Here is a 26,394-nt window from a genome sequence, read left to right on the forward strand (position 1 = left end):
GTTTATTTAAAAAAAAGATCTTTAACTAAGTGTTTGAGTTGCCCTCAAACATTTAGTTGCCCATTTTTCCCCTGGTCAAAGGTGACAGAAATTAGACAAAATCTAGGGTCTCGCAAAATTCAAATCCAAAGATTATTGCTCAGACAAAAATCTGATTTGACAATATGAATAAAAAGATTTTTAAACTTTCATGTAAATGTCATATTTGGGCCAATGACACTCTTAGAGGTCCTGAAAAGATTTACAGTGACGAGGTAACAAATGGAGAAATGGGGACACAACATAATGATCTAAGAAAAGAAAAGAAGGCTGTGGAGGGTGGGTGGCTTGGATAAAACCTCCTCTCCATTTGCAGGGAAAGAGTGTGAAAACAAGAGAGTGCGGGGGAAAGGAGAGATGGGGCAGCAGGAGGAGAGTGGGTGGGTCTTGCTCCATCTGTCCCCTCCCTCTGATCCAGAGGTATAGATGGTGCAGGAGCAGCCTGCTGCATCCAGAAGTCCAGTCTAGGGAACAGCACTAGTCCCGAGAACCAGAAGCTCAGACAAGTATCCAGCCACTCGGACACGTCTAGCCTGATTTCTGCAGCAGACACTTCACTCAACCACCTGTTGACAAATCAGTGAAAGCATTTATTTGACTCACTCGTGGTGTGAGATCTCTGAGATCATTCAGATCACTGCAGATCTGAGAGCCGACATCAGCAGATGATGAAGATGCAGCAGCACTCGCACATCTTTCTAGCCCTTATCCTTGCAGTCTTCATCTTTAGGATAGCTCTGTCTGGTCCCTCTGTGGTCAGAGGTAGGTGGTCTTTGCATTTGTCTTACTGTCATGTGCTTAAAAATTAGCGACGGGGGAAACTACTGATTGCATGACAAGTGAGGTATTTGTTACATATTTTAATGAGTGATCATTGTGGTTTTCTTCATTGTAGTTCTCCTTCTATAGTTTAAGATCACCAGATTACCAGCCTCCCTGAAAACACCACTTAAAATTAAATACATACAGACTCTTCAGATTTAAAAAACCTGCTGACCGAAAAATATTTTTGCTAAAGTGCCTCCACTCTGACATCTACAAAAATCAGCTTGAGGTCTCCAACTCATCAACACCACCCCGTGTATTGAGTCTTATGTCTACTTTGATTCTTGCAACATTCTTGGAAAAACACGCAAATGTTTTACATGTTATGTAATTATCCAGATACCAAAGTACACACACAAAGTAAAGCAAACTTTGAGACCATGCTTCATAGCCTTGATGTATTTCGTGACTAAAACTTGGGTGCCCTTTAAAGATTTGGATGGTACTAAAAGTGATTTGGGGTGAGAGGGCTGGAGTTGGTGAAAATAAAGGCTGCTTCCAGTGTGTAATCTGCTCACTGAAGTTGGCTTACAGACAAATCTCAGTGTGCAGCTTTGGCAGCTAGATGAAAGGGGCTGTGTGTATTGATGCTATGGGAACAGAGGGGTAAATGTCTGTATCGTTCTACTTGGACCAAAGATAAAACCTGGTTTGCTGCAAAATTAGTTTGCTTTATTGTCTGACAGATAGAGCAAAATATATGGATGTCAGTCTACTTTCCAGTGCTTTTAATTCTTAGTTATGCATTTGTGCTCTTAAACATTTTTCCCATCTGTATCTGAATGAGTTAAATCTCTGCTAATGCTAAAATTATTTACCACTATCCCGCTTGAGGACAATATATTGTATAGGATGCTAACTGCAGCTGTGCCAGACCAAACATGGCCTCGTGCAATGTGGAGATTAATGAGAGAGAAATATGGCAGGAGAGAGGAAAGTGGACGAGATTAGAGGACAAGAAAGATGAATTCAAAGCACTTTAGGAAGTTAAAAAGAGGATCAGGTTGATGGAAGGATGGCTATTGAGTCATGCAGGATGGCAGAGATGGAGAAAAGGCGGTGAAGGACGAGATGGAGCTACGCCATAGGAACAAGGGAAAACAGCTGTTCCTTGCAGTTGAATCTGACATGGGGGGATATTAAATGTGAGTGCGGCGAGACCTGCATGGAAGCCAAAGTTGGGGTAAAAAGTAGGAGTCAAATTCCAGGCACAATTATCTGCTGCTAGGCTGCAAGGTACGGTCTCCTGCTGAATTACAGTAGATATTCTCTGGGCTGAATTATCCTGGTCTGGAGTGGTTCTCATTAGAGCCATTATAGGTCAGTTTTTCAAACACCTGCTGCTTTGGCTGGCACGGGGCTCTGAGAAATGTTAACACTCCATTTTGTTACATGAAAGTGACTGTTATACCAAGCTCCATAAAACATCTGTCTGTCCTCACAGGAAGAGGAAGCCAAGTCTCTCTACGTCTTTACTTCCAGGACAGAAATCCGAGAGGCCAAAATACTCTACACCAGATCAGAGGATACTGGGAAGGATATCATGTTTGTCTATATAGTTAACGCGGGCTTCAGAGCAATAATCACAAGCATTGTATTGAAATTTGGTTAGCTGTGGTGTTCGGCTGCTCTGACTCAAGACAAACTAACATGAAACCACTGTTCTGTGTCACTTCCATCCACCAAAACTACTTCAAACAAAGACAGCAACATTTCTTTTCCATTGCATTTTGAAAACAAAACAAGCCTCGCAGCCTCCTTCAGATTTGTTTTTATGGGGAGGTTGTGTTGGGTTTTGCATCTGTATTTATCATCCATTGGTTCTCAAATCAGCATGAGTGGAAAAGTCAGTCTATTTGTTCTCATTTAGTACAATCTACTACATCAAGAGAGGGCTGCTCATGGTGAAGATTTGTAGTTTGATAATGTCAGACATTTAATCATGTTTTAAAGCCAACAAACCATACGTTATGCAGATCCATGTTGCAATGTTTAATTTTAATGACCAAACATAAAAATATCACGTTGCACTCAGGTTGAAGCTTAAGAGAGCAACTGACAACCCAATTAACCTACTCTCTTTACTGCAGGATCATCCATCAGTGATCCAACACGGCCTCTCTGCAGAGCCAAGATTAAGTTTCCCATTTGAGGGTGTTTCTCTATATCCAGCCAGCAGGATTACGTTGTCTTGATATCGGTCCAGGGTGACTACGAGCAGAATTGTTTGTTGTGTGATATGGCAAAGTTTATTGCATAATCCGACATAGGGCTGGGCGATATGACCCAAAATTCATATCTCGATATTTTTTAGCTGGATGGCGATATAAGATATATATCTCGATATATTTTTTTAAAGCCATAAAGTAAGAACAAAAAGAGAGTTCTTAGTAAAAGCTGTGTCCCAGATGTCACACAGGCACTTTTATTAACATAGAGCAGATGTACATAAAATTTACTCAAAAATAAATTATGAGCATTTATTAAATAATAATGCTCCATAAATAAAAGAAAACAATGTTGTTTTTGTGCATAACAAAAAGCTCACAATTGTGCAGTCAAAATGTAAACTAAAAGACGCTGAGCACAATAACAAAGACAGATTTCACAGCTGCTCTGTTCCCAACTTGTACTGCGTGACTGACAGCCTGGAGTTTGAAATCCGCTTCGCAACCACGTCTCTTAACAGGTGCCATTTATAGTCCTTATACACAGTAGGGTAATATTACGTTGAAGCACAGTACGTATCACTCCGCGAGGCTCAGCCGTAATGCTCCGACAATCCATCAAGCGGTGCAGCTCCGTAGCTTACCAAAGTCGTACTAAAACATTTTTTGACAGATTGCTGAGCGCCGTGTTCCACATAAAATCGGTTCGCGGCCATCAAGCACAACCAGAATTCATACATAAGGCGCGCTGTCAACTTTTGAGAAAATGAAAGGATTTTAGTCCGTGCAGCCCCTCTGGGCTGCATGGCGTTAGCGTGGTTAGCTCGTTAGCGTGGTTAGCTGTCCAGCCCCACGCACGGGGCGATGCGCAGTAACTCGTTAACGGAGATTTGCCGTGTCCATCTTGTCGCTTCCTGCAGGTTCAGTGAAGGAGAGGCGAGGCCGAGTAACATTGCGTAAAGACGAAAGTGAACGAAAGAGAGGCAAACCTGCGGCTCCACAAGTATAATTATAACGTAACATAGACTATATCGATATAAAGGATATTGTCACATCTTATATCTCGTATAAAAATATATCGATATTTTTTAAAAACTCGATATATCGCCCAGCTCTAATCCGACAAGTTTATAGGCCAACTCCCAGTGTTATGATTGATGTGCTTATACAGTATTCAGTGATGAATGGGCTTCACCCCCCAGTGCGTGTTTGTGTGTGTGCAACATACAGATGAAACTGATTAAAACAGGTTGGCATAGTAGCAGCTTTTTTTAATCAGTTTTCTTTCATTCTTTTTGCAATTATGACATTTTCTCTTCTTCTCAGCATTGATTGTTATCGTTTTCAGACTCCTATCCTTCCTCAGAACATGGATTTTTCTTTTTAATATCACAAGCTTTTCTTCAACGTTTCCTTAAGTCTTTCTGCCATGATCTCCACCATACTCCTAGCTGGTGTCGCATGCTATGCGTGTGTTGGTCTGCTCCTTCAGCTAAGGCAAACTAATCATTGCTCGCTGAAGTGAAATACCTACTGGCGTACCAGCACAGAAATGATACTTTAACACTCTAGGATATTGCCAAGAGATTTACTCAGTGCTGGATTAATCAACATCGGGTTAACTTATATGGCAAAAGGTTCATGTTCATACAAAAGTCCCACTCTCCAGCTTTAACATGGACCGATTATGCGACTCTTATTATTGATCCCCTGGGCAGAGCTGCAAAAGCTCCTCCAGCACGCTTATGTAACAGGTCACAGATCTAAACAGGAAAAAATGAATTTGTTGTTTTGGTTCCCTTTTTTGACCCTCCTTTTGGCCTGTTCAGTACTCCGTCCTTGGTTATTAGGGGTGAGATTTTAATTTCAGCTCTGAACTCTTCTAGGTGCATGTGAGAACACACTGTTTGACATTAAATGGTCCATAACTTGCCAGGTCTTTGTGTGATGATGGTTTGCTCTGATTTAAGAGAAGCACAGGTAATGATGGTCTTGTGAGTGGCTGTCCTGTGTCCTGCCCCCCTCTGCTTTATTCGGGCTACACCCTTGCCTAAATCAAAACAAGTGTTTTACAGCAGCAAACGTAAAAGTAAAAGTTACATTTCATGTGTAAAAACAGCTTGAACATCAGTGCTTTTCCTTTTCACTGTACTTGATTTATTGTCAGCACTTTGACTGGATTCATTCCTAAACCTTTATTCATTTTTCTCTGGAAATACAGATAAGCCTTAACAGTGTGTAAGCGTTGCATGGGCCAGATGACCGGGCTTTGGGCAGGTTGTCATGGGGCAGATTCGATGTTTGCTTGTTCTGGAGTTTAAAACGTGTTGCCAGAAGTTTCCTAATATTTTATGCACTCTGAGCCCATCTCCCCCTGCACCAGTTTCTTGTTTTTATCGGAAATACTGATGTGAGAATCGAAACAAATGCAGATTTTACAGGAAACACATCGCTGGAAAAGCATAAGGGTATTTTTCAAATCCAGGGCTTCCCCCTCTTTCACTGTCAGTGTCTGTTTTGGCATTTGGCTGCTTCCTGGCAGTATTCCTCCTGCAAAGTTCCACTATTTCATTTAACTGAAATATGAGCCAAGGACATGTGCTGTGGAGACTGTGATACAAGTCGTAATCCAAGCAGAAAGCCCATTGTTTTAAACCTTGTAGACTATGAGCAATTTAGTGCATGTAGGCTCAATTGTGAGATCCACTGCAAAAAAATATTTAAAGATGCAGAGGATGACGTCACTGAATTAAAGCAGACTGACAGTCTTTCCATCATTACTGCTCACAGCGTATTATCCAAGTGTGCACTGGTGTTTTTGCTTTACATGTGCATCAGGCAAGGGTCAGTCACACTCCTGGAGCAGCTGCACTTGTCTCAATTCTCTGATGTTTATTAGTATTCCTATTGTAAATTGGCTAATTGTTAGCATTCCTAGTTATTGGCTAGTGTGACGGGCCACATGACAGAGGCAAATAATGAGAAAAGGTAAACAAACTTTTCCACATATTGTGTTTGAAGACACGGAGAGTTCCTTTTTCCTTGACTTTATGATGATGCCAACTTTTTCAGGAATTTATGACACCATTTAATATAGATAAGCAGATTGTTTTAAAGCCAAGACAGATCATTTTCCATGGGACGTGTCAGCGCTGAAGGTTTCTTCTAGGTCACCATGAAAATACAGCCATGGTGTGCATTCTGGGGAAGCTCTCTTCCTCTTTAGTGCCTGTTCTCATCTAGCATTTGTCCTATCTGACTGGGACTGTATTCTTTGTGTTTGTGTTTGCCAGTTTTCAAATCAAGACAAGAACGTTCCAGCTTTGCTGATCTTTTTTTTTTTGATATCTGAAATGATCAAAGATTGGATATGCACTGCTGTTTTTAAAAGCTGCTTCAGAGCACTTCAAAGTCCTTGATCACTGCAACAAGCTGCAGTTTATGATGTTTGTAGTTTGCAGAAAACAATAATGTTCTTATCAATTTGGAAAGCAAGCAGACATGTGCCTGCTTAGAAATCACAACTATTGTCTTGTACCTCAGTTGAACTTCAACCAGACAAATCTCTGCTTTTACTGTACTTGCTACTTTGTTGCTTTTGAAGTAGTGGACAGCAGAAAAGTCTGAGAAGGTGTAGGTACTGAAAATGACAGTTTTTGTACCTCTGCAGAAAAAAGAAAGAAACAAAAGAAAATGTAAAAGAAAATACATAAATCTGATACTGCTTCCTCAGTGAGACGCCAAAACATGAAAGTCCGCATCAGCACCACAGGAGACACCATTGTGATGAAGTTTTTGCGTCCCAACACTGACACCAGGCTGGAGGGATACATCCTGGGATACGGCGGCAGCATGTTCTCCAAACAGTTCATTCAGCTGCCAGAAGATGGAAAACCATATGAGACAGAGTTTGGTAAGAAAGCCTGGTGATGTGCCCTGCAGGACCAGGTGTTCATCAATACATTGTGTTTGCTGCTGAGGCTCAGAGGAAATATAACCTGCAGTTTGTTCTTCTGCTTTTAGATGCTGAGCCCAAGTACCTTATAGCTGTCCAGCCTATTCCTGCTAACGAGGTGAAGAAGCAGTGCACAGGTATGTCTGCTTAAAGCAAAGGACGTTATCACCAATGTGACTTGCTGAAAGTGTTTTTTGCACATTTAGTAAGATGCAAACCTTTTCTCAGGTAAAGTGGAATTGCAGAAGCCGCTGCACCTGGTCATTGGGTCGGTGACGCCAACCTCAGTTCTTCTGTCCTGGGGGACACTGCTGAAAACCCCTTATGAAGGCAACGTCATGAATGACTGTCTGGAGGATGGGTGAGCTTAAATGTGTCATTGCGCAAAGCAGGCTTTTCTTTAAAAAATGAGACAGAACCATTGTGACTTTGGTAATATAAACACAATATAATGTTAATATCTTATCATTTAGTCTGTTTTTTTAATTTTGGCAGTTTGGCAACATTATAACCAGGGCTGAACATAAGTGGTCCGCAGGTGCGCATTCGCTGTCAAAATAAAAGACACACCAGATAAGAAGTTGGTGAATTTTTGAATGTTTATATCATATAGACATCAGATATATCCATCTTTGGGAGGTATTAGTTGGAGTGATTTTAAAAATGTGTTATGTTTGCCAGCTCAGAGGTTTTGAAGTCACAAAAGCAAATTGGAGTATTCAATTGAGCTTTGTGCAGTTATTGCTATCAATCCCACTGACCCAGCTCCTCAGAAGTGAATGAGGACATCTGTTATTCTAAGGATATGTTATGCACCCGTCCCTTTTACTGCTTGCAATATATTAATGCTTACCAGTGGCATAACTGTCACTGCAGCCAAACTAGACTAAATGCTTGTACTTTTTTCCTAAAGTACCAGTCTAGGGTTTTGAGATTTTCTTGTACCAATGCTGTACTGTTGTTACGATGAGCTCAGTAACAGCTGGTGGAATAAATCTTTCTCTGTCCAATCTCTATCCTCTCACACACACATTTGCTGCAGAGAGTCTGGAATAAGTGCACAAACAGTAAATGAGTCCCTGAAGCCTCTCGTGTTACTTAGCAGTGGATCCAGGGCAGCCTGTGCACACAGGTGTTTAGGAGTCAACAATCTGTGACACAGATTGTGTTTGATGAAGTACTACTTTTTTTTAAAGTGACGGTTCTGTTGTTTGCAACAAATCTTCCAGTGGTTAAATATTATTTTCATATGTATGTCTTATATAAAGATTAATAACCATGTGTTTGTTGGTTCTGTTAAAGGAAAGGAAAGAAACTAAGTTGTGCCACAGACTCAAGTCAAGTCAAATCACGACCTCACTGTGCAGTTCAGATGATGGCAGCGATACACAGCAATAAATTTGATTGAACCATTTTCAGGGGGATTTCTGATTTTGACTCCATCTTTTAAGAAGATGGGTTCAAGGCGCCCCATGTAGCCAAGGGAAATCCAAGAGAAATGGAAATGTGGCATGGAAAGATTCATTTGTCACTTTGCTTAATGAAATGGAATTAATTGACAGCATCGTTAGCACGCAAGGTTTCGCTAAAAAGAAAATGAAAAAATATTACAACAGTAGCATCGTATTCTCCTTGTACTTCTTGCATCATGCCTCCAGATGTGATCATTAGTGGATGCATTGTGTGTGAGTTGTTCTGTTTGTTCTGTGTCTTGTTCTCAGACACTACACAGTGCGTTACCGTGAGAAGAACAGGAAGTGGAACTACCAGACCTGTCCAACAAGCGATACAGTCATTGACAAACTGAAGCCAAACACAGTCTATGAGTTTGGTGTCCAGCCAAATTCTAAGGATGGCACCGGTGTGTGGAGCAGGCCGGTTGTTCACAACATCAGCATGCCAGGAGTCGAAGGCAAGTTTGACTTCTTTGCTTAGCCATATTATCACCTTCTGTAGCAAATACCTCGAATCTGACTACAATTATTTTAACATCTTAATAAAAACATGGATTGACAGGTAGTGCTAGGAAAAAGGTAGAAATTTCTGGGACAAATGCTACAACTCATTTTCGTATAAGAACAGAGTCATAAGAATCTGGTTGTCTCGTCGTCTGAGAGCAGGTTAAAGACAATTCAGCATTCAGTCTGACATGTGCAATCCCAAAATCTGCTCTGTTAAAGACTAGAGGACTTCAGGGCTGCAGTGCATGTTTAGATAGGGCTTCAGTCTTTACCGATTATGTGAGCATGACAAGGCTACAGTGCAGTACTGCATTTCCAGTTACTGAATCGAACCATTTTTTTTCCTTTCACATTGTTTCTTCCACTGAAGTCACTTATTTACTGATTCTTCTCTTGTGTTTCTAGAGAAGGTCATCAGGAAAATCTTTAGGCCTCCAGTCAGCCCTGCGGTATGTAATGGACACAGCCAGTTTGTTATTGAAACAAACCCAAATATTCAGTGTTTTATTCTATTCTTATGTGGATACACGTGCTACTAGAGGTCGAATAGGCTCAGTATTGCAGTAAACAAGTGTGTGTAATGAAATGGCACAGGTATACTTCCATTTATCAAAGAAAACAAAAAGGAACTGGTTGTGCATTTGGAACGGGCAATCTGCTTTAGAGTCCTTGTACACTTTGGTGAGCTTATGCTATTCTCAGGGTTGTTTGCCTCATTAATTTTCCATCCAACTGCTGAATGGAAACAGCATTGATGCAGCCAGGACTGAGAGAGCAGTCAAGCCAAAGAGAGCAGTCTGCAGCTACAGCTAACTTGAGTGGGGATTAAAAAAAAGGGAGATGAGTTGGAGGCACAAGGGAGGAGGGATAATAATGCTGAAAAGAGTTCAGAAAAGAAAAGTGGCACAAATTTTCTAACAGCGCGGCTCTGCTCTATCATGCCAATCTCACAAAACAGCACAACTGTTGAGATTTAGCCTCAGGACTTGCCCTTAAAGGAAAGCTTTGAATAACAAGAGTCTCACTAGGGACTTTACCAACTTGACATGGTGTAAAGAGGCCATAGGTTATAGGTTATGCAACAAAGGAAAAGACATGGTACAGCCCAAATACTAATTCTTTTCACCTGTTATGATAGTCATAGACTAAACCCACTTTTTCTTCATGTCTTTTTTGCCTTTCACCCATCAGAAACCTGTACCTTCAGGTCCCCATTCCTTGCCCTCATTTCCTCACCTCACTTCCTCAGGTAAGCAAACAGAGAGACACTGCTGAGTTGAATTTGATACAGAAGGCAGAATCTACTGCTGCTTAGAGATCTCTGTTTGAATTCCTTTCCACTGACCCCTACCTTAAGATTTAACACTGGAAATATTAATAAAGCCATAATTTATTGTTCTGCGGACAGGATTTCCCCATATACCTCCAGCTTCTAAAATAATTTTACTTAGCTGGGCATGCAAAGTACAGTTTTTAACAGTACTCAGCACTGTATTCCAAACATCTACAAGAACTTTCCACGGATTTTCCATCTTTTCTAGCTCTTCTTTCTCTTCAAGTAATGCCTGAGTGACTCAATAAAGTTATGAAGAATTTTCTGTGGGGGTGATATCATCCGTTGGACTCCTTTTTTTATGTTCCTTAAAGTGATTTGTCTTTAATGTGATTATATGTTTGAGGTTGTTGTCATACCACAGCATGAATTAATCTCTCTGATAATAAACAAGATACTCAAATGCTTAACACAATTCCACTGAACGCAGTCTAAAAAGATTAGTTTTGATAAGGTAAATCAACTAACTTTCTACAGCAATTATGATGGTGTGGAGTGTTGTAATGTTAGGCGGTGTACAGTAATGTCAAAAGGGTTGCTATTCACTTCTACATTTTAAAAGACGGTAAAGAGTATTAATACGACAGAGGGATGAAATGTCAGCATTGCATCTACAAATTGTTTCTGTTGACACCAAAATCAATTAATGCACATTTGAATTATTTCCTAATTGTTTAATATTGGAGGATTAAACCAGCACTAAACATTTTTGTGCAAAACGTTTAGTGAACTGACTCTTTCAAAACACATTTTGCTGTTTTTAAATGACTGACTAATCATGATCATTTACCGCTTTTCAGAAGTGAAAATTAAGCCATTGTAATTTTTCTCTCCTTGACTTTAATCTCTGCTTTGTCCTTGTCAGTCCAAAACAAGACCAGGGGCAGACTGCCCTTCTCCAGGAACATAGCCACACAGACGACTCTTGGTAATGATTTTTCTGACCTAAAACTGAGTTCAGAGGTCAGAAAGATCTCTGGACCTCATGTCTGACACTGACTTCTCTATCGCTGTCGTGAAAGCTAATTTTTATTATACAAACAATATTGCCCTGCACATTCTACAGGTTGTAGACCCATACCTTTTCTCTTGGTTATACTAACATACACTATTTTTCTTAGCGCCAACCACAACCACAACCAAAACCACAACTACTACTAAGGAAACCTTGTCTACTCGTGGACCTGCACCTGCTGTGATCAACAAACAGCCAATTGGTAAACAGAGAATCATGGTTCTTTTTGAAAAGCTTCATGGCTCTCATTTCAGCTGTGTAAAATGATGGACGGAATTGCACTAGTTGCATGAGCAGCTGTTTGGGCTGCAATAATGTGGGTGATCTTGGATGCATGGGATTTTAGGTAAACAACAAAAGCTTGCAGAGATTGTTGATGATGTTCTCAGGGTTCAGTTGTTGAAAGTTAGTTGAACAAGCCTGCAAGCCAAAACGATTTTATATTCCTGAGATATTAGTGACTTTTAATGAGCTCTGAGAACCTCATTAACTGCTGCTCATTCAAAAAAATTGATTTCAGTCATATCATACATATTCCAAATTATATCTCAGATATATCCACTGTATTTTTTAAAAAGTTTTTTGTATTTCCATGTCTAGCATTTTTTTTGTTGGTATGTTAAACTCTTTATTTTTATTTCAGGATTCACAGTGTGGTTATTACCATTTTTGGATGATTAGAGGCTTTTGCTTTTAATGCAGTGGAGTTGGTGGCAGTGGAAATCTGCATGAATAAACTGCATGATGGAATTTTTTCTCTTCTTCCAACAGGAACTTCAACAAACTATGTTATTCCTTTTTCTTCCCTGTATTTCACTGTCGTCTGTTCCCTCTTTTTTACATTTATGTTCTCAAACACAGGGATCTGCAGAAACACAGTGCTGGAAATGTATTTTGAAACCATGAAGGTAGACGCTGAAACACAAAATGGGATATAGTCAGTTCCTCAAGTAAATGGAGATCATTCCAAACTTTTGGCCGTGTACGCCACCATAGTTTAAAATTGGATAAAATTGATCTGTTACTGAAGTTGTAGCTTTAATTCAAGGGGCTAACTATAATTCGAAATTACATCCATTTTCTACACAGCTCCCTGTGTTTTCAGGATATGCTAAATGTTAATGGGAGCAGTACAGACCAAAAGAGCAGAGACTTTGGTGCATGATCAAATCAACTGTTTTTTGTTGTCTGTTTTGTTTAAATCCATGAATCAAAGCTGAACGGCATTAACATCACTGTTTGTGCTGAGATCCACTGAGGTGGTGTATAGATATAAAGTTGTGAGAATGGAAAACTTTATAACAATACTATTGTTTTCCTCGTTTCCTTCTCTTCTTTTTTGACTTCCTCTTTTTCTTCATTCTTGCTCATTGATGGGAACATCTCATTAGATTGAACAACCAGGTTAGAATGGTCTATCAAACTTCCACACTAAGTCATCATAACCAGTGAATTTAGATGCTCATCACACTTAACAACAATAGCCGTTCCTGTCATAACACATAATACCTGCACAAGCTCTATCTGCCATTGAAATTGCACTTGGCCTATGAGACAAACATAGAGCAGTGTTGCTTGCTTTCTTTTTTTTTCAATAATTGCTCTGAGTAGCACATCAGTTGGTCTAAACTGTTGGCTCTCTTGCTTTTATGTCTTTCCTGGATGATGAAAAAAAATATATGTATATATTTTTTTTACATTTTGTAAATGGAACAGAAGATTATTTTTGAAATTTTACAGTACACAACTGTGGCTTCATGGGCATCTTTTCTTTTTCTCACATAACCCAGGAGGAGGAGACCTCTCCAGATCTGAGGTCCCATTAACTCCCAAGCTCCATCCTTTACTACATATAACAACCACCATGGCACCTGTGCCAGTAGTCCAGGCAAATGTGGAGAATCATGGAGGGCACGTACAACCTCAACCTAACTTGAAGCTCCAGCAACAGTATTCAGGACTACCAAAGCCCAAACCCCAACAGCCTCAAATGAAGCCCAGAGTTAATGCTCAACGTCTCCCAAAGCCCACTGACCAAACTGTGACACAACCCCACACAACACCCCAAATCAAAGTCCAAACCACATCAAAACTCCACATAACACCCCAGTCTATAATTCAGATCCAACCACTACCCCACACAACACCCCAATTAAAGGTCCAAACCAAACTACAACCCCACACAACACCCCAGTCCAAAATTCAAATGAAACCACAACCCCACACAACACTCCAGCAGAAAGTCCCGATCCAACTACAACCCCACACAACAGCCCGTACTAAGCTCCATGCACAGCCAAAACCCCTATCAACAGCCCAGCCTATATTTCAAACAAAACCTCAACTGCAAATCCAAACAACATTCCAGCCCAAACTCCACACCCAACCTCAACAACACCTGGCAGTATCCCAGCCTACAGAGCATACCCACCCCCTTTCACTGCCTCAGACAAAACCAAAACCCCAATCACATCTTCAAACCACACCACATCTTGAATCAGAACCACAGCCTCAGCCAACACCCTACACCAAACGCCAGGCCCAACCACTAGCACAAGAGGTACATAAGACCCAGACACAGCCTCAGAGACAAGATCAACTAAGTTCCCAAACCACTCCTGTGCCATCTATTCAATCCACTTATCCAATACCCCAGCACATTCCCTATACCAAGAAAAGACCGCTAAAGACTCAAACTCAACCTCAACCTCATCCACAAAATAAATCTCCAAATCCACCACATAAACCAAAGACACCACAACAACAGCCAGGTGTAAGTACCAGGCGCAAGTCTGGAATCCAACCAGCATCAAAACCAAGCATAATTTCTTCCCATTCCAAACCCTCAACACAACCCGAGCCCAAGAACCAAACTAAGCCCCAACCACTCTCTCAACCAAAAAGGCAGCCCAAGCTTCACCCATCAACTCAACTTCCAAAAAGTCATTCAAAGCCAATAATTAGGGATAAACAAAACTCTCCACCAAAAATTCTGCCACAGTTAAAATCACAACCTCCAAAAAATACCCAGGACCATGTTGTACCTCAACCCATTACCAAGCCACAGTTTCCATCAAAGGCCCAGTCACAACCCCAACTTCCATCTAAGCCCCAACCTAAACCTCAAGCTGGGCTTCAGCCTCACTCCAGGACCTACTCTGATCCCACCAAGGTCACCTCAAAGCAGGCAGTCCCTACGGGTAAAGACCCTACTTTTCAATCCACAATTTGTAATCCGCAATTTAAGCATTAAAATCTTAGCTATTAATTGTTATTATTTAATTTTTAATGGGGGCGGAATTAGTTTATGAAGAAACTGTTTTAAAGAAAGAGTTCTACATCTCTTATCTCAGAAGTAGCTAGAATGTATCTTTTAGTAAGTTACATATTTTGATAGTAATCCATACCTTAGTTAAACCCAAGAGGATAACTGCATGACATGTGTATGAGTTAATTCTTAAATATTGTGATCACAACTTTTGTCAATGCATTCATTTTGAAACCAACAACTGGCAAATAGTAGTAGGGTAAGCCCCCTGTAAAAAAACAAAAAAACTAAAACTATGTTCACATGCATCTTATACCAGATATAAAGTGAGTTTTCTTTCACACAGCTCCTAGTCCACAAGAAGAGGGCAAGCCTCTACCAAGACCTGCCCTGGCTACAGAGAAGGCTGGTAGATACAATCATGGTAAACACCATGACAAGTTTGTCCCATTACCATCTCTGCTTTTTTGTCAAGCCACACAGAGAATGGTGCTTTGAGTTGTATTTCAAACCATTTGACAATGTCACTGCTTCCCCATCTCCATCTCCATCCAATCACCCCACACACCCTGTCCTGTTGTTGTTCCTGTCTCCATGTGTGGCTCCATCTTCAGTGCAGCACACTTCACCTCACCCCTGCCCATTCGCAAACAAATTAGTCTGGCTAGCTTTCGATCTCATTTATGGCGCTCTGTCATTTCATCCAGTGTCTGCTCCTCTGCATTCTCTTTCACGTACATGCTTTACCATTTATCCCATCTAGGTCAAGCCTTCCAGCTCCCAACTAACTAACTTCCAGTTGCCTCTCTACTCATCTAGGTCCTGGTGTTCTCGGGTCGTCTGAAGTTCCTCGTTCTCCCATTAGCTCATCTGTTCCTACAGCAGGAAGAAACACCACCCTGCATCGCACATCGGTTCCTTCTCATTCCACTAATCATGTTGCCAGACCATTCTCACAATCCAGGACAGTCACTTCCTCTCACAGTTCCAGCACACCTGGCGGTAATGGAATACTCACTTTCCCTTCACTTATTTCTTTTTCCAAGCAGCTACCTCAGGTTATTACCTTCTCTTAGCACGCTTACACACACTACAGCTACAGAAGAAGATAAACAAACTCATGACTAGTGATTTTAGCTACACGATATGTGGTGAGAGCATACCGTAGTCAATCAATTTTGTCCTCTCCACATTCTGCCACATGTGCTTGGTATGTATTTAACACTTTTACCACGAGCAGCAATGGCGTCTATGGTATAAGGGTCGTTAACATGATTTACGGTCCCTCTCGCTGGCCAGGTGGGAAGTCTGGCCTCAGCACTGGCCAGGACACATCACATTTTACGCCACCAATGCCAAGACAAGTGCTGTGCCGACAGCCACCACAGTCCTTCTTTCTCTTCTGTATCTCTTTTTCTTTTAAACATACGCTCCTGTTCACTACCCAGATATCTCGCCTTTCTTCTTATTTGGTACTGGTATGTTTTTCCTCAGTGGCACAAAACATTATATAACAGACCTTTCTCTCCCTCCAGCAGCCAGTGGGGCGCATCATAGGGGCAATGCTCCTCCTAGACGTATCGTGTGGCCCAAAGAAAAATCTGGTAAAGACAAACCAAGATAATTGCCTTCCAGTGTTCCTAACTCACTAACCTCAGAGGCACTGTCACGCCCCATCCCACTTCATCACACTGATCTGTGCTTTTTGTCACAATGCACTTCCGCTCTGTGACTTTCAGCTTATCCGTCAATGTGACAGTGTTTCCTGGTCATGGTCTGTGTTGTCTGATGTGTCCAGTCCCAGAGGCTTTCACTTGACTGAGACTGAAGCCACACATTATGAAATCTATTATACAACTGTCTTCATATTACCAAGTCTAAAGCACATATGGACTGGTTTATGTTAGTCTGAGAGTGCTAGCTGGGAAAGGTGAATGTGGGTTGCCCCTTTTTTTGGTGATTCACATTGTTTCCATTCTGCCAGGCAGGCTCAGTTAATTAGAATAATTGAATCCATCCCAAATAGTAATGCAAACCACGTCTGGACCGCATGTATTTAATGGTGGCGCTCTGCTCACTCCTTGTTGTTGGGAGTTGTGTAGAGTAGTTCAATGCTTCAGTCCCATGTCACAGCTGTTATGTGTTATTTCTGGAAACTTGGACAGTTTCAGAGGTCTTCAAGGAGTCGCAAGGCTCTCTGGAAGCAACTCTACAAAAAAAGGAACATTTATTTTGCCTGCCGCCCTGCTCATCTAAGCACAAAATCTCCCACTGACTTTGTTTAAAGGACAGCATCTACACATAGTTCACCTTCCTGCCTTTATAAAGTAACGAAGTTGTTCATGTTGATATCAAAAGCTTTGCATACTACACTAGCAGCAGGTACAGAGTGTGTGCTTTTAATGAAACTAAGAATTAGAGCGTGTCCACAATAGCTTTATAGAGCCGAGTTTCACACTGGCACTTAAATTTGAAATTGTTTTTGAAAGCTGTGCTTATAGTTGGATGCACGTGTCCGTTATTGAATCACATCCATGAAACACATGAAATCTGAGTGTGTGTTGCAAAAGTAATAACCCCGGTGTTGTGAGACGCTGGTATGTATTTCACTGGGAATATTTGTCTGGCCTGACCGTAAATCTTGGTGTTTTGGTTGCATATATTTTCACATTCTAACCCTAAAGAAGATGAAGTTATCTGACAGAAACCAGCGCTCACACCGCTGCTGCTGTTTTAAATCACAGATCTGAGTCAGATGTTTTTGGCATATTGCAGGCTCAATGTGGTGTTTTAGTGGTTTTATTGTGAAACATCAAACCAAACTCACCTGCTGTAGAAACTGTAGAGCAGCTCTCATCATGTCATACACTTTGTAGACATATTGTTGACTTTCCACTTTACACCTTGATGGCTCATTTCTTGTTCAGTTAACTAAGACAGGGCTGTCAGAGCTGTCAGTTCTTCATATTACACATACCCAATCGACATAGTTTGTGATTTTATGGGCTATTTTTGGTAATAGTTGGACAACAATAGTCATTGTAAAAACAAAATATGCCCTCTTTCAATTCCAAGATTTCATGTGTCTGGAAAAATCTGGTACAAGCCAATTTCTAATAGTCCTGAAATACAACCTCAGATGAACAACAACACATGGCATATTACACTGTGTCATTATTAATTTAACAGAAACTATGCCAAAATTCAGAAGCAGTTTGCGAAATACTAACTGCATAATTTAGTAGCTTGCAGAATCACCTTTAGCAGTAGTATGTTGCTGTAGGAAGTAATCATTTCCTCTATGACTTGTAAGTTGTAGAAGTTTGTCCTGCTCTTCTTTACAACATTACTTCAGTCCATTGGAGTTTGCAGGTATTGGTTTATAAGGAGGTTGAGGTCTGGACTTTGACTAGGTCATTGCAACACCCTGATTCTTTTCTTTTCAACTATTTTTGTTGTAGATTTCCTGCTGTGTTCGGTATCATTGTCCTGTTGCATGAACCAGTTTTGCCCAAGCTTTAACTGTTGGACAGGTGGCCTCATATTTGACTCTAGAATACTTTGGTATGCAGAGGAGTCCAGGTGTGGCTGCAAAACAAGTCCAAATCATCACCCCTCCACCACCATGCCTGACAGTTCATATCAGCTGTTTGTGCTGCCATGTGCTCTTTTTGGAGAGTTATTTTCTGGCAACCTTTCTGACCCAGTCACATTTGTTCAGTCTTTTTCTAATTGTACTATCATGGACTTTAACATTTAACATGTTAACCAAGACCTGTAGAGGTGCTCAGCTCTTTGGTTTTTTTGTAGTTTATCTAAGCATTGCACGGTCTGCCCTTGCGCTGTATTTGCTGAGACATCCACTCCTCGGAAGATTGGCCAGTGTCTTCAATCTTTTCTATTACTGAATAATTTTTCTCCTTGTAGAATAATGGAATTCACGTTATTTGGAAATGGCCTTATAATCCAGCCTGCAAACCACTGCTGCTTTTATAGAGGCGCACATATGCTTATGATCAGTTAATCAAGTGAATATGATTAGCAGCACCGGGCTGCCACTGGCCCTCTTAATTCCTATGGAACCAGTAAGGGTGTACTTAGTTTTTCACACACTAGGTTTTGTTAAATAAATCATGACATGGTCTAATATGTCATATGTTGTTGTACTGAAATAACATTAAAACTTGCTGAGGACCAGATTAGTTTTCATTATGTCCTTATATGTGAAATCTTAGAATTGATGACGGTGTACTTTCTTTTTACCATGGCTGTACACTACATGTGAGTCAGATGTCCTCCTAGATTATATTTTCAGTGTTAATCATATTGATTCAGTTTGTTTTGCCTGACATCGCTGATTCATACTGACCATGGAGAAGTCAACTCCAGACAAACCCAAATTAAATGTTTTTTTGGCATCTTTATATAGACAATTATTTTTTATCTTGTTGCCAGAGTGACCATTAATGAATATCCAAGATAAGAGATGACAAATGGCTCTGGAAATGAAACACAAACTTTAAAGCAGGTTTTCTTTAAAGAAGTCAAATATGAAACGCGTAAAGGCATTTTTATGTGTCAAGCCTCCCAGAGTTTCTCTACCTCCTCTGTGATAAAACGGCATTAATTAAGGATGATTTTGCTTTTTGCAAAAGCCTAAAGTCAGAGCAGAATCTTCCTGATAAGAAAACTGAGTTTGACAGTTTGTAGCTGAGGTGTTTTCATTACAGAACCTTGCACTTCTTTGTGATCACTTATCCAAAACCACAAAAGCCAGTTCATTTCTCGTGTTCATTTAAGCAGCTCAGACTGAAATGATGTGATTCTGATTTCACTGTTTGGTCCGATTGTTACTATTATTATTATTTATTTATTTTGCATTCTTTGTGGAACATTTTTATGGTCAAATCCCAAACATTTTTCTAGTGGAAATGAGTCAAAAAATGCTTCATTACCCCAGAATTCGGCCTGCCTTGGTTTAAGTATTGGCTTTATTTTTTTGTTTCCTCACTTCTCAGTTCTGTAGATTTTAGGATGAGTGGTTCAAACTTTTATTTCCAGTTTTCACACCGACTTTACATGAGCTACAGGTTGTGGTACTCCTCTGTGGCAGGATTTTACCAAGAAGCTTTTGGGCACGTCACATGCAACCTGTCTGGCTGCTGCATTGTTGCTTTTATTATGTTTATGTTGTATTATGTGTCTTTTTATTTTCTTTTAGTGCAAGTATTTCTGCGTACGTCTGCTCTGATCCATCTCCCCTTTGAAATTTGACATTCTTCATTATTTTTGCACTCTTACATTAATCAACACTTGTTTTCAGTTTAGTGTCTGTTCTCCAGTGCTGACCACATTCTGCTTTGCTTTTCTTGTGAATTTTATTCTGAAAGAGACTCTGTTTCCCACAATTCCTTGCAGTTCTGCGTCCCTCTGTTTCTGGCAACAAGAAGACCAACCTGGTGGCAAAGCCTAGCAGTCATGGTGAGGGCAACAGATGAGTGAATGCAACTGCACCTCACCCACATTCAGAGTCTCCCGAGTGTTAAAGGAGAGTATGGAAGAAAAATAATGCAATTCAAGTTTAAGTACCAGTTTGTCATAGATATAGATAAACAAGCTGATGTTTTTCTAACATATCAAGTTTTGAGTTAGTGAGGGAGAGGTTCTGGAAGACCGTTTCGTCCAGTCTTTATGTCTTTATGCTGCGTTTCATGCTGAGCAGACAGATATCAGTCTTTTTATCTGTCAGTACGAACATCTTCAAATCTGTTTCCAAAGATATCCAAACTATTGCTTTAAACTTCTTCCAGAGTGCCAAAGTTTGAAGTCTTCTTAACTGCTACATCTCCTGCACGATCATCACTTGCTATCCTCTCTTCCCTGTAAAATAATCTTATTCAGTGTCTGTATAATGTTTTCAAAACTAAATTTTAATAGGCTTGCAAGTGTGAAAGCATTTTTTTAAATACACCTTTTCCTGCTACACCCACCATATATTCAACTTAAATTCATGATTTTTATTTTTTATTTTTCCGAGTCAGTCACAGCTGCTCTGCTTTCATGTCCTTCACAGTTTGAGAACCACCATCTTAAGCCATCTATTATATTACTAACGCACAAAACTGCAATTATGCTGTATTTATCTCACCTTTTACATCTCAGCTGTCTCCCTGCTTAGTTTCTCTCACCGTTTTCATATAAATGCACTTAAGAGCATTAAGTAAGTGTTTTTGTGTGCATGTGAGCGCATCTGGGCACCCTCGGTCTCAGCAGTATGCATTCTGGCACCGCTCTTTCCCCTTTAAAGAACACTAGAGAGATTACTCGACGATCAATCTCTGATCTTTCAGCAGCCAGGAAAAGGCCACTGAGTTGCTCGGTGAGGATGGCCAGAGCAGATGGATTGCAACTGTGTGTGACTGTGAGTCAGACAATGAGGGAGAAGAACTGAACTCTCCTCCTGCTGTTCTGTCCTCAGATAAATCCATGGACCTGAAACAAGGAGAAAAGGCGTCTGTCCTGAAGCCGTTCCCGCTGGTCACAGCCAGACCCAAGCAAGAGCCCAAACAGCAGACGACCACCACAGCCCCTGCGCTAAACAGTACGAGCAGCACATTTTTGCAGTGTTTCTTCTGAGGAACATGATCACATGCATGCTAAATCACCTCCCTGTAAAAGGATAAAGACTGAATGAGTTTTGCAGACATTGCGTTAACAAAGACAATGCGTTGGTGATGCAGCTGGAAGATGTGTATAGTGGGGAGATAAAGAGAAAAGCAAACTTAAAAAGCACCAAGAAGCAGACAAAGAGTCTGAATGCAGGCCAGAGCAGGTGCTGGGCTAGCTGGTCACTGACCTGGGCCAAAGCTGTAAAACTAAAAGAGGGAGAGTTGCCAGGGACTCCTGGCTCATCAAACTAACCCCATCTCCTCTAAACTGTTTCCTTTCCAGCCAGCCGTTTTGACATATATGAAAACTCCTCCATATTCAGGCCCCTGCCTAAGTCAGAGGTAGACAGCATGGGCAACCCGCGCTTTATAGGTAAGATTTTAAAGTATCAATGATTTAATCAGTTCTTTAGCAGCACCAATTAGGGTCTTAATGTGACATGAATAAAATAAATTCTTAACATACCCACATACAGCTCCCCACGTCATCTACAAGACGGATAAGCCGCCAGAAGAGCCATGCTCTATCACCTCCTCCCTCGCTTACTTCCCCGATGAGGAAGGCAGCGATCAGAATGTGACCGGTCCTCCCCGCCTACCTCCATCCAACGTCACTGTGGTCACCGTGGAGGGTTGCCCGTCCTTTGTCATTCTTGACTGGCAGAAAACCGACAACGAAACCAGAGGTATGCAGAGAAAAGGCTGACATTTCCGAATGGACGGAGGTTGAAACTGCCTCCCGGTGGCCTGAGTTGTATGAGGTGGCTGGATTTCATTATACTTGTTTGCAAGTCTTGATTAAGAGTTTAGACTACATTGTAATCTCTTTTTATTAACCACGTGTGGCCTTGTGGATATTACCCTAGATCGTTCTATAAAATATTAAGATGGTTTCTTAAGCTGTCTTATAAACCGAGTGCAACAAGTGAATCCAAGGTCTGCGCCCAGTGACACATCACTACAACAAAAACACGTGTTCTGCCTCCGGTTCTCATGTGTCTCTTATTAAGATATGTCACTGTTTTCGGGACGATTTCATAAATAGATCCAGGTGAAATGTTTTAATAAAAAGCACTATGTGAGTTCTCCCTTTCCTCTTTTTCTCAGAGTATGAAGTTGTGTCCACCACCACAGGCCCGAATGGAAGGCAGACGTCAGTATTGACAACCAACCAGACCCACACAGCCGTGGAGAATCTCAAACCAGAGAGCAGGTCCGCACCCCACAGATGTCCTGATATTATCCTTAATCTCGTTTGAGATCGAACACTACATTTGTTCATATAAATCTGTAGATGAACAAATACAGCCCGGCTGAACTAAAATGCCTGACTGCATTAATAAAGTTCACCGCTGATGGAACTAAGAGAGGTGTATTAAATTGCACTGAAGTGCTCCGAGTTTGCGTCACTTAAAGTTAATTCCAGATTCTTCTGAACTCTTGCGCTCTTGCAGTGAGTCACATTTGGTTTTGCTCACACAAAATGGCCAAAGTGACACCAAAAAAACAAGACAAGACAAAAAACTGAGGAAATGTGGGTGGAGTGGGTCACTGAGTTTTCAATTAGATCTCAGCATCTGGAGTCTCAAGGCTCACCAGAACCCTCCCTGGGGCTGGGTTTGCTACATGAACAATTGCCAGCACATCTGAGCGCACCACGTGGAAGAACCATCAGCTCTGTGTGTGTTATTCTAAGTGTGAACCCACACTTAGCTGTCAAACACTGCTGTTTATTTTCATCTTTCAGCGTATAATTATTATTATTATTGCCCTTAATATGTATTTCTTTTCAGTTATGAATTCACAGTAACACCGAGGAATGAGCTGGGAACGGGACCCTCCTCCGATCCTGTAACTTTTAGCACAGAGTCAGGCAAGTTTTACAGACCATCTAATGCAGGTCAAATCCACCATAAACCCCCACAGAAGAAACTCATTACTTGCATGTAAATGCCACTGTACATGTTACATTCCAGGCTGTGATTAGCATTAATTCTCTTGTACTATTAGGCGGTTGCTAGTCTAATCATTTCAGCATGGCACTGGGGAGCAAGCTGATTAAGGATCAAATCTTGAGGCTTGTCAAGCTCACCAGATGTCCTCTGAGGCTCATTTCTAACACATCATGCACCTGGTGATCACAGCATTAAGCTGAATTTGCTCCATTCATTAAGCAGCTGAAATGTGTCCTCGCATTGATCAGCTCTTATGTTTTTAATTCAAAATGACAACACAGAGGGCTGAGTGGTTAGCTTAATTGGCCTCCTGCTCTTGTGCAATCAAAGCCCATCCTGTTGGGGTTGTACACTGTAAATAATATGCTAGACACTCTGAGGCAAGTCTGGATTTGACTGCCTGTTATATCTGAAATGTCTTAATGATGTTGTTCATTACAACTTTCCCTCCTGTCTGCAGCGGACCCTCGAGTGAGCGAGTATGTTTCAGGTGATTTGTTTTCCCCCTCTCTTCACAATATTTTAGCCAGCTCGACAAGTCAGAAATCAGTATTTCAGATTCTCTTGATATTCTGAACAAACCCCACAGGCAAAGATGCCATCTGGACTCAGTTTCCGTTTAAAGCTGATGCCCACTCTGAATGCAATGGAAAGCAGTTCGTGAAGAGAACCTGGTACCGAAAGTTTGTGGGCATCCAGCTCTGCAACTCCTTAAGATACAAGATCTACCTGAGCGAGACTCTCAATGGTAATTATGCAAACAAATCAGTGAACAGGAATGACACAAATCACATTACAAATCACTTGCAAACACAATCCTTAACCGGCTTGACTGGACAGCAGTACAGCCTTTTCTTTATCGTAAAAAGCATAAAATTGGCCTCAACATGTAATTATTGATTTTTTTTTAAATGAGTCTGTTAATGAATTTGAAGCAGTAGATTAGATTAGTTTAAAAGTTGATGCATGGAAATGAAATGTTTCCTCATAATTCTAAGAGGACATTGACTTGGCAGCTGCACAGGAGCTGCTTGTATGTCTGTGTAATGAGAAAAGGTAAACCAAAACTGATTAAAAAATAAAAAACAGCAATAAATGTGAAACAAGAAATGGAAATAATGTAAAAGAAAGTAGCACGCTTCATATCCAAGAAAACATGAAAAAGCTCAAAAGATTTCGTTCTGCAAAGCATCTTCGCATCGCACACCATTCAAACACTAAAGAAGAGAACGATGGTTCACATGCTTCTCTTGGTTCTTTCTTTCAAATTCATTTGCAATGAACTGGGAGTTAACTCGTTATGCGGTAACTAAACAATGACTTCCATTCTCCACTGCAGGGAAGTTTTACAACATAGGGGATCAGACGGGATACGGCGAGGACCACTGTCAGTTTGTGGATTCTTTCTTGGATGGCAAGACTGGCAGCCATTTCCTGGCTGACCAGCTTCCAAGCAGACAAGGTATTTTGGTTAGCTGTAAACAACCGCTGATTATTTAATGCCTTTAATTTAGCAGAGTCTCATCTTTCGTTTGTTGCCAGGCTTCTACAGAGCGCTGAGACAAGAGCCCGTTTCCTTTGGAGAGATCGGAGGAAAGTCGCACTCGACTTACGTAGGCTGGTATGAGTGTGGCACTCCCATACCTGGAAAGTGGTAAGAACCCACAGGACTGTCCAGGAGGATGGACTAAGTAGTGAGGAAGAAGATGGACATCAAAGACGCCTGAGTGATCCTGAAGGGAGGTGGGCTTTTCTTACGTGGACTCTGTAGACGGCGCTTTAAAATCACACCTCTGTCCTGGACGTGGACTTCTACAGAACTATTAGGCGTCACAAAACTCTCTAGAGTGCATTTCTTGATCAAAAATGTCCCTAGGGACAAAGGAATGCAGAAGTTGGAGTGATCCAAAATGTTGAACATACAATTAATCACAAGAGAAAATGTTGGGAAGCTGGCTCCCAAAGTGTAATAACTTGATATAAAGTATGATAATATTTATCAAGAATATTGAATTGTGTGTGCTGGGGCTTTTGAGATAAACTAAAATACAGTATTTGTATTGAGCGCCCGCACTGGTCATGTGTATACAGACAGGTGCCAATCATATGTTCATTGTACAGGTTGACTGTAAAATACACAAACACACAGTGACCTTCTGCTGGCCCTAAGGGATTATTAACAGTTGCAGTTTGCACAGTATTAAACATCCGCTCATATATGTATATGGTGTCCAATACAGTTTATTAAGTGTCCGACAGATGGTGGCACATTTCAGGTAAAAGAGAATAATCAGTGGTTCAGGCCAGCATTTCTATGGGAGCATTTAGAAATGAGACTTGATGCCATTAATGTCGGCTTGTCCTGTATTTTACAGAGTGAAAATATAATAGTGGAAACTGCACAAGTAGAATGTGTTCTCTTGTTATAGCTCTGCAAAAGGTTAAAATAAATTGTGGCCTATATGGCTACAGTGATGTAATGCATTCTATATAATTCCAGCAATTGATCGTGTTTTATTCTTATTGGCAAACAGACGGAGAAAGTTGGGATAGTTAGGGATATTATCTCCCTCGGACACCACAGACTGACTGGTGTGTGTGTGTGTAATGGCATTAAAAAGGACTTTAGATTCGCAATTAAACCATTAACTCATAATGAGAGTGTTCAAGTAAGGTCAAAGGTATAAGAGCGGAAGTTGTTTAGTCGTAGACGTAAATGTATCCTGGGGTCTCACCCCCTGTTGGCTAACAGAAAAAAGTGCAGCCTAAAAGCACTAACACTTTGGCTTCACTTTCAGACACGTACAGTCTTTACTTAGCACAAAAAAGTAATATAAAGGAGAAACTTTTGACCTGTTACTTTCAAGCACCTTTAAATCCCGCAAATCAACAGGTTATTTGACAATTTAAGGTTATGTGAACAGTTAACTACACCGTAACAGGTTGTAACAAGTCATTGTCTCTCAACCGGAGAAGACTAAGGTAAAGTTACCAGTCCTATCGGGAAATGGTCTGGTGTAATATATATGTTACATACATCTATGTATCTTTGTAATAAATGTGCAAACCAATGAAAACAGTTGTTTCATTTTGCAGACTTGATGAATTTCAGAAGGGACTGGCAGTGATCTTGCCAGTCCTCTTTCAGTAAGAAAGCAACCCATTGCAACATCAGCTTTGCACACATGAGCACGCTTGGCATCATTG

General features: G+C 40.9%; 1 protein-coding gene across 1 annotated transcript; it reads left to right on the forward strand.

The window, feature by feature from the left end:
- Window positions 1-509: 509 nt before the first annotated feature.
- abi3bpa (ABI family, member 3 (NESH) binding protein a) lies at window positions 510-25,836 on the forward strand. The gene is made up of 23 exons (XM_085385434.1): window positions 510-801; window positions 6,766-6,945; window positions 7,056-7,124; window positions 7,216-7,348; window positions 8,709-8,899; window positions 9,354-9,397; window positions 10,140-10,197; window positions 11,147-11,209; window positions 11,403-11,498; window positions 13,087-14,496; window positions 14,911-14,988; window positions 15,384-15,566; window positions 16,100-16,168; window positions 19,983-20,045; window positions 21,043-21,165; window positions 21,516-21,605; window positions 21,709-21,918; window positions 22,340-22,445; window positions 23,026-23,105; window positions 23,648-23,677; window positions 23,777-23,935; window positions 24,527-24,649; window positions 24,730-25,836. The coding sequence occupies exons 1-23, from the start codon at window positions 705-707 to the stop codon at window positions 24,843-24,845; spliced, it is 3,771 nt and encodes a 1,256-aa protein (XP_085241560.1). The 5' UTR covers window positions 510-704; the 3' UTR covers window positions 24,846-25,836.
- The last annotated feature ends 558 nt before the right edge of the window (window positions 25,837-26,394 follow it).

This window comes from Rhamphochromis longiceps, linkage group LG16 (assembly GCF_057381845.1).
Source record: "Rhamphochromis longiceps isolate RC_006_pf linkage group LG16, R_longiceps_female_GT1.1, whole genome shotgun sequence".
Classification (NCBI taxonomy): domain Eukaryota; kingdom Metazoa; phylum Chordata; class Actinopteri; order Cichliformes; family Cichlidae; genus Rhamphochromis; species Rhamphochromis longiceps.

Coding starts and splice junctions, on each gene's coding strand:
- abi3bpa (XM_085385434.1), top strand. CDS start 705: ATGATGAAGATGCAGCAGCACTCGCACATCTTTCTAGCCCTTATCCTT. Junction 15,567..16,099: donor CAGTTCCAGCACACCTGGCG/GTAATGGAATAC, acceptor CTCTCCCTCCAG/CAGCCAGTGGGGCGCATCAT. Junction 16,169..19,982: donor GTGGCCCAAAGAAAAATCTG/GTAAAGACAAAC, acceptor AATTCCTTGCAG/TTCTGCGTCCCTCTGTTTCT.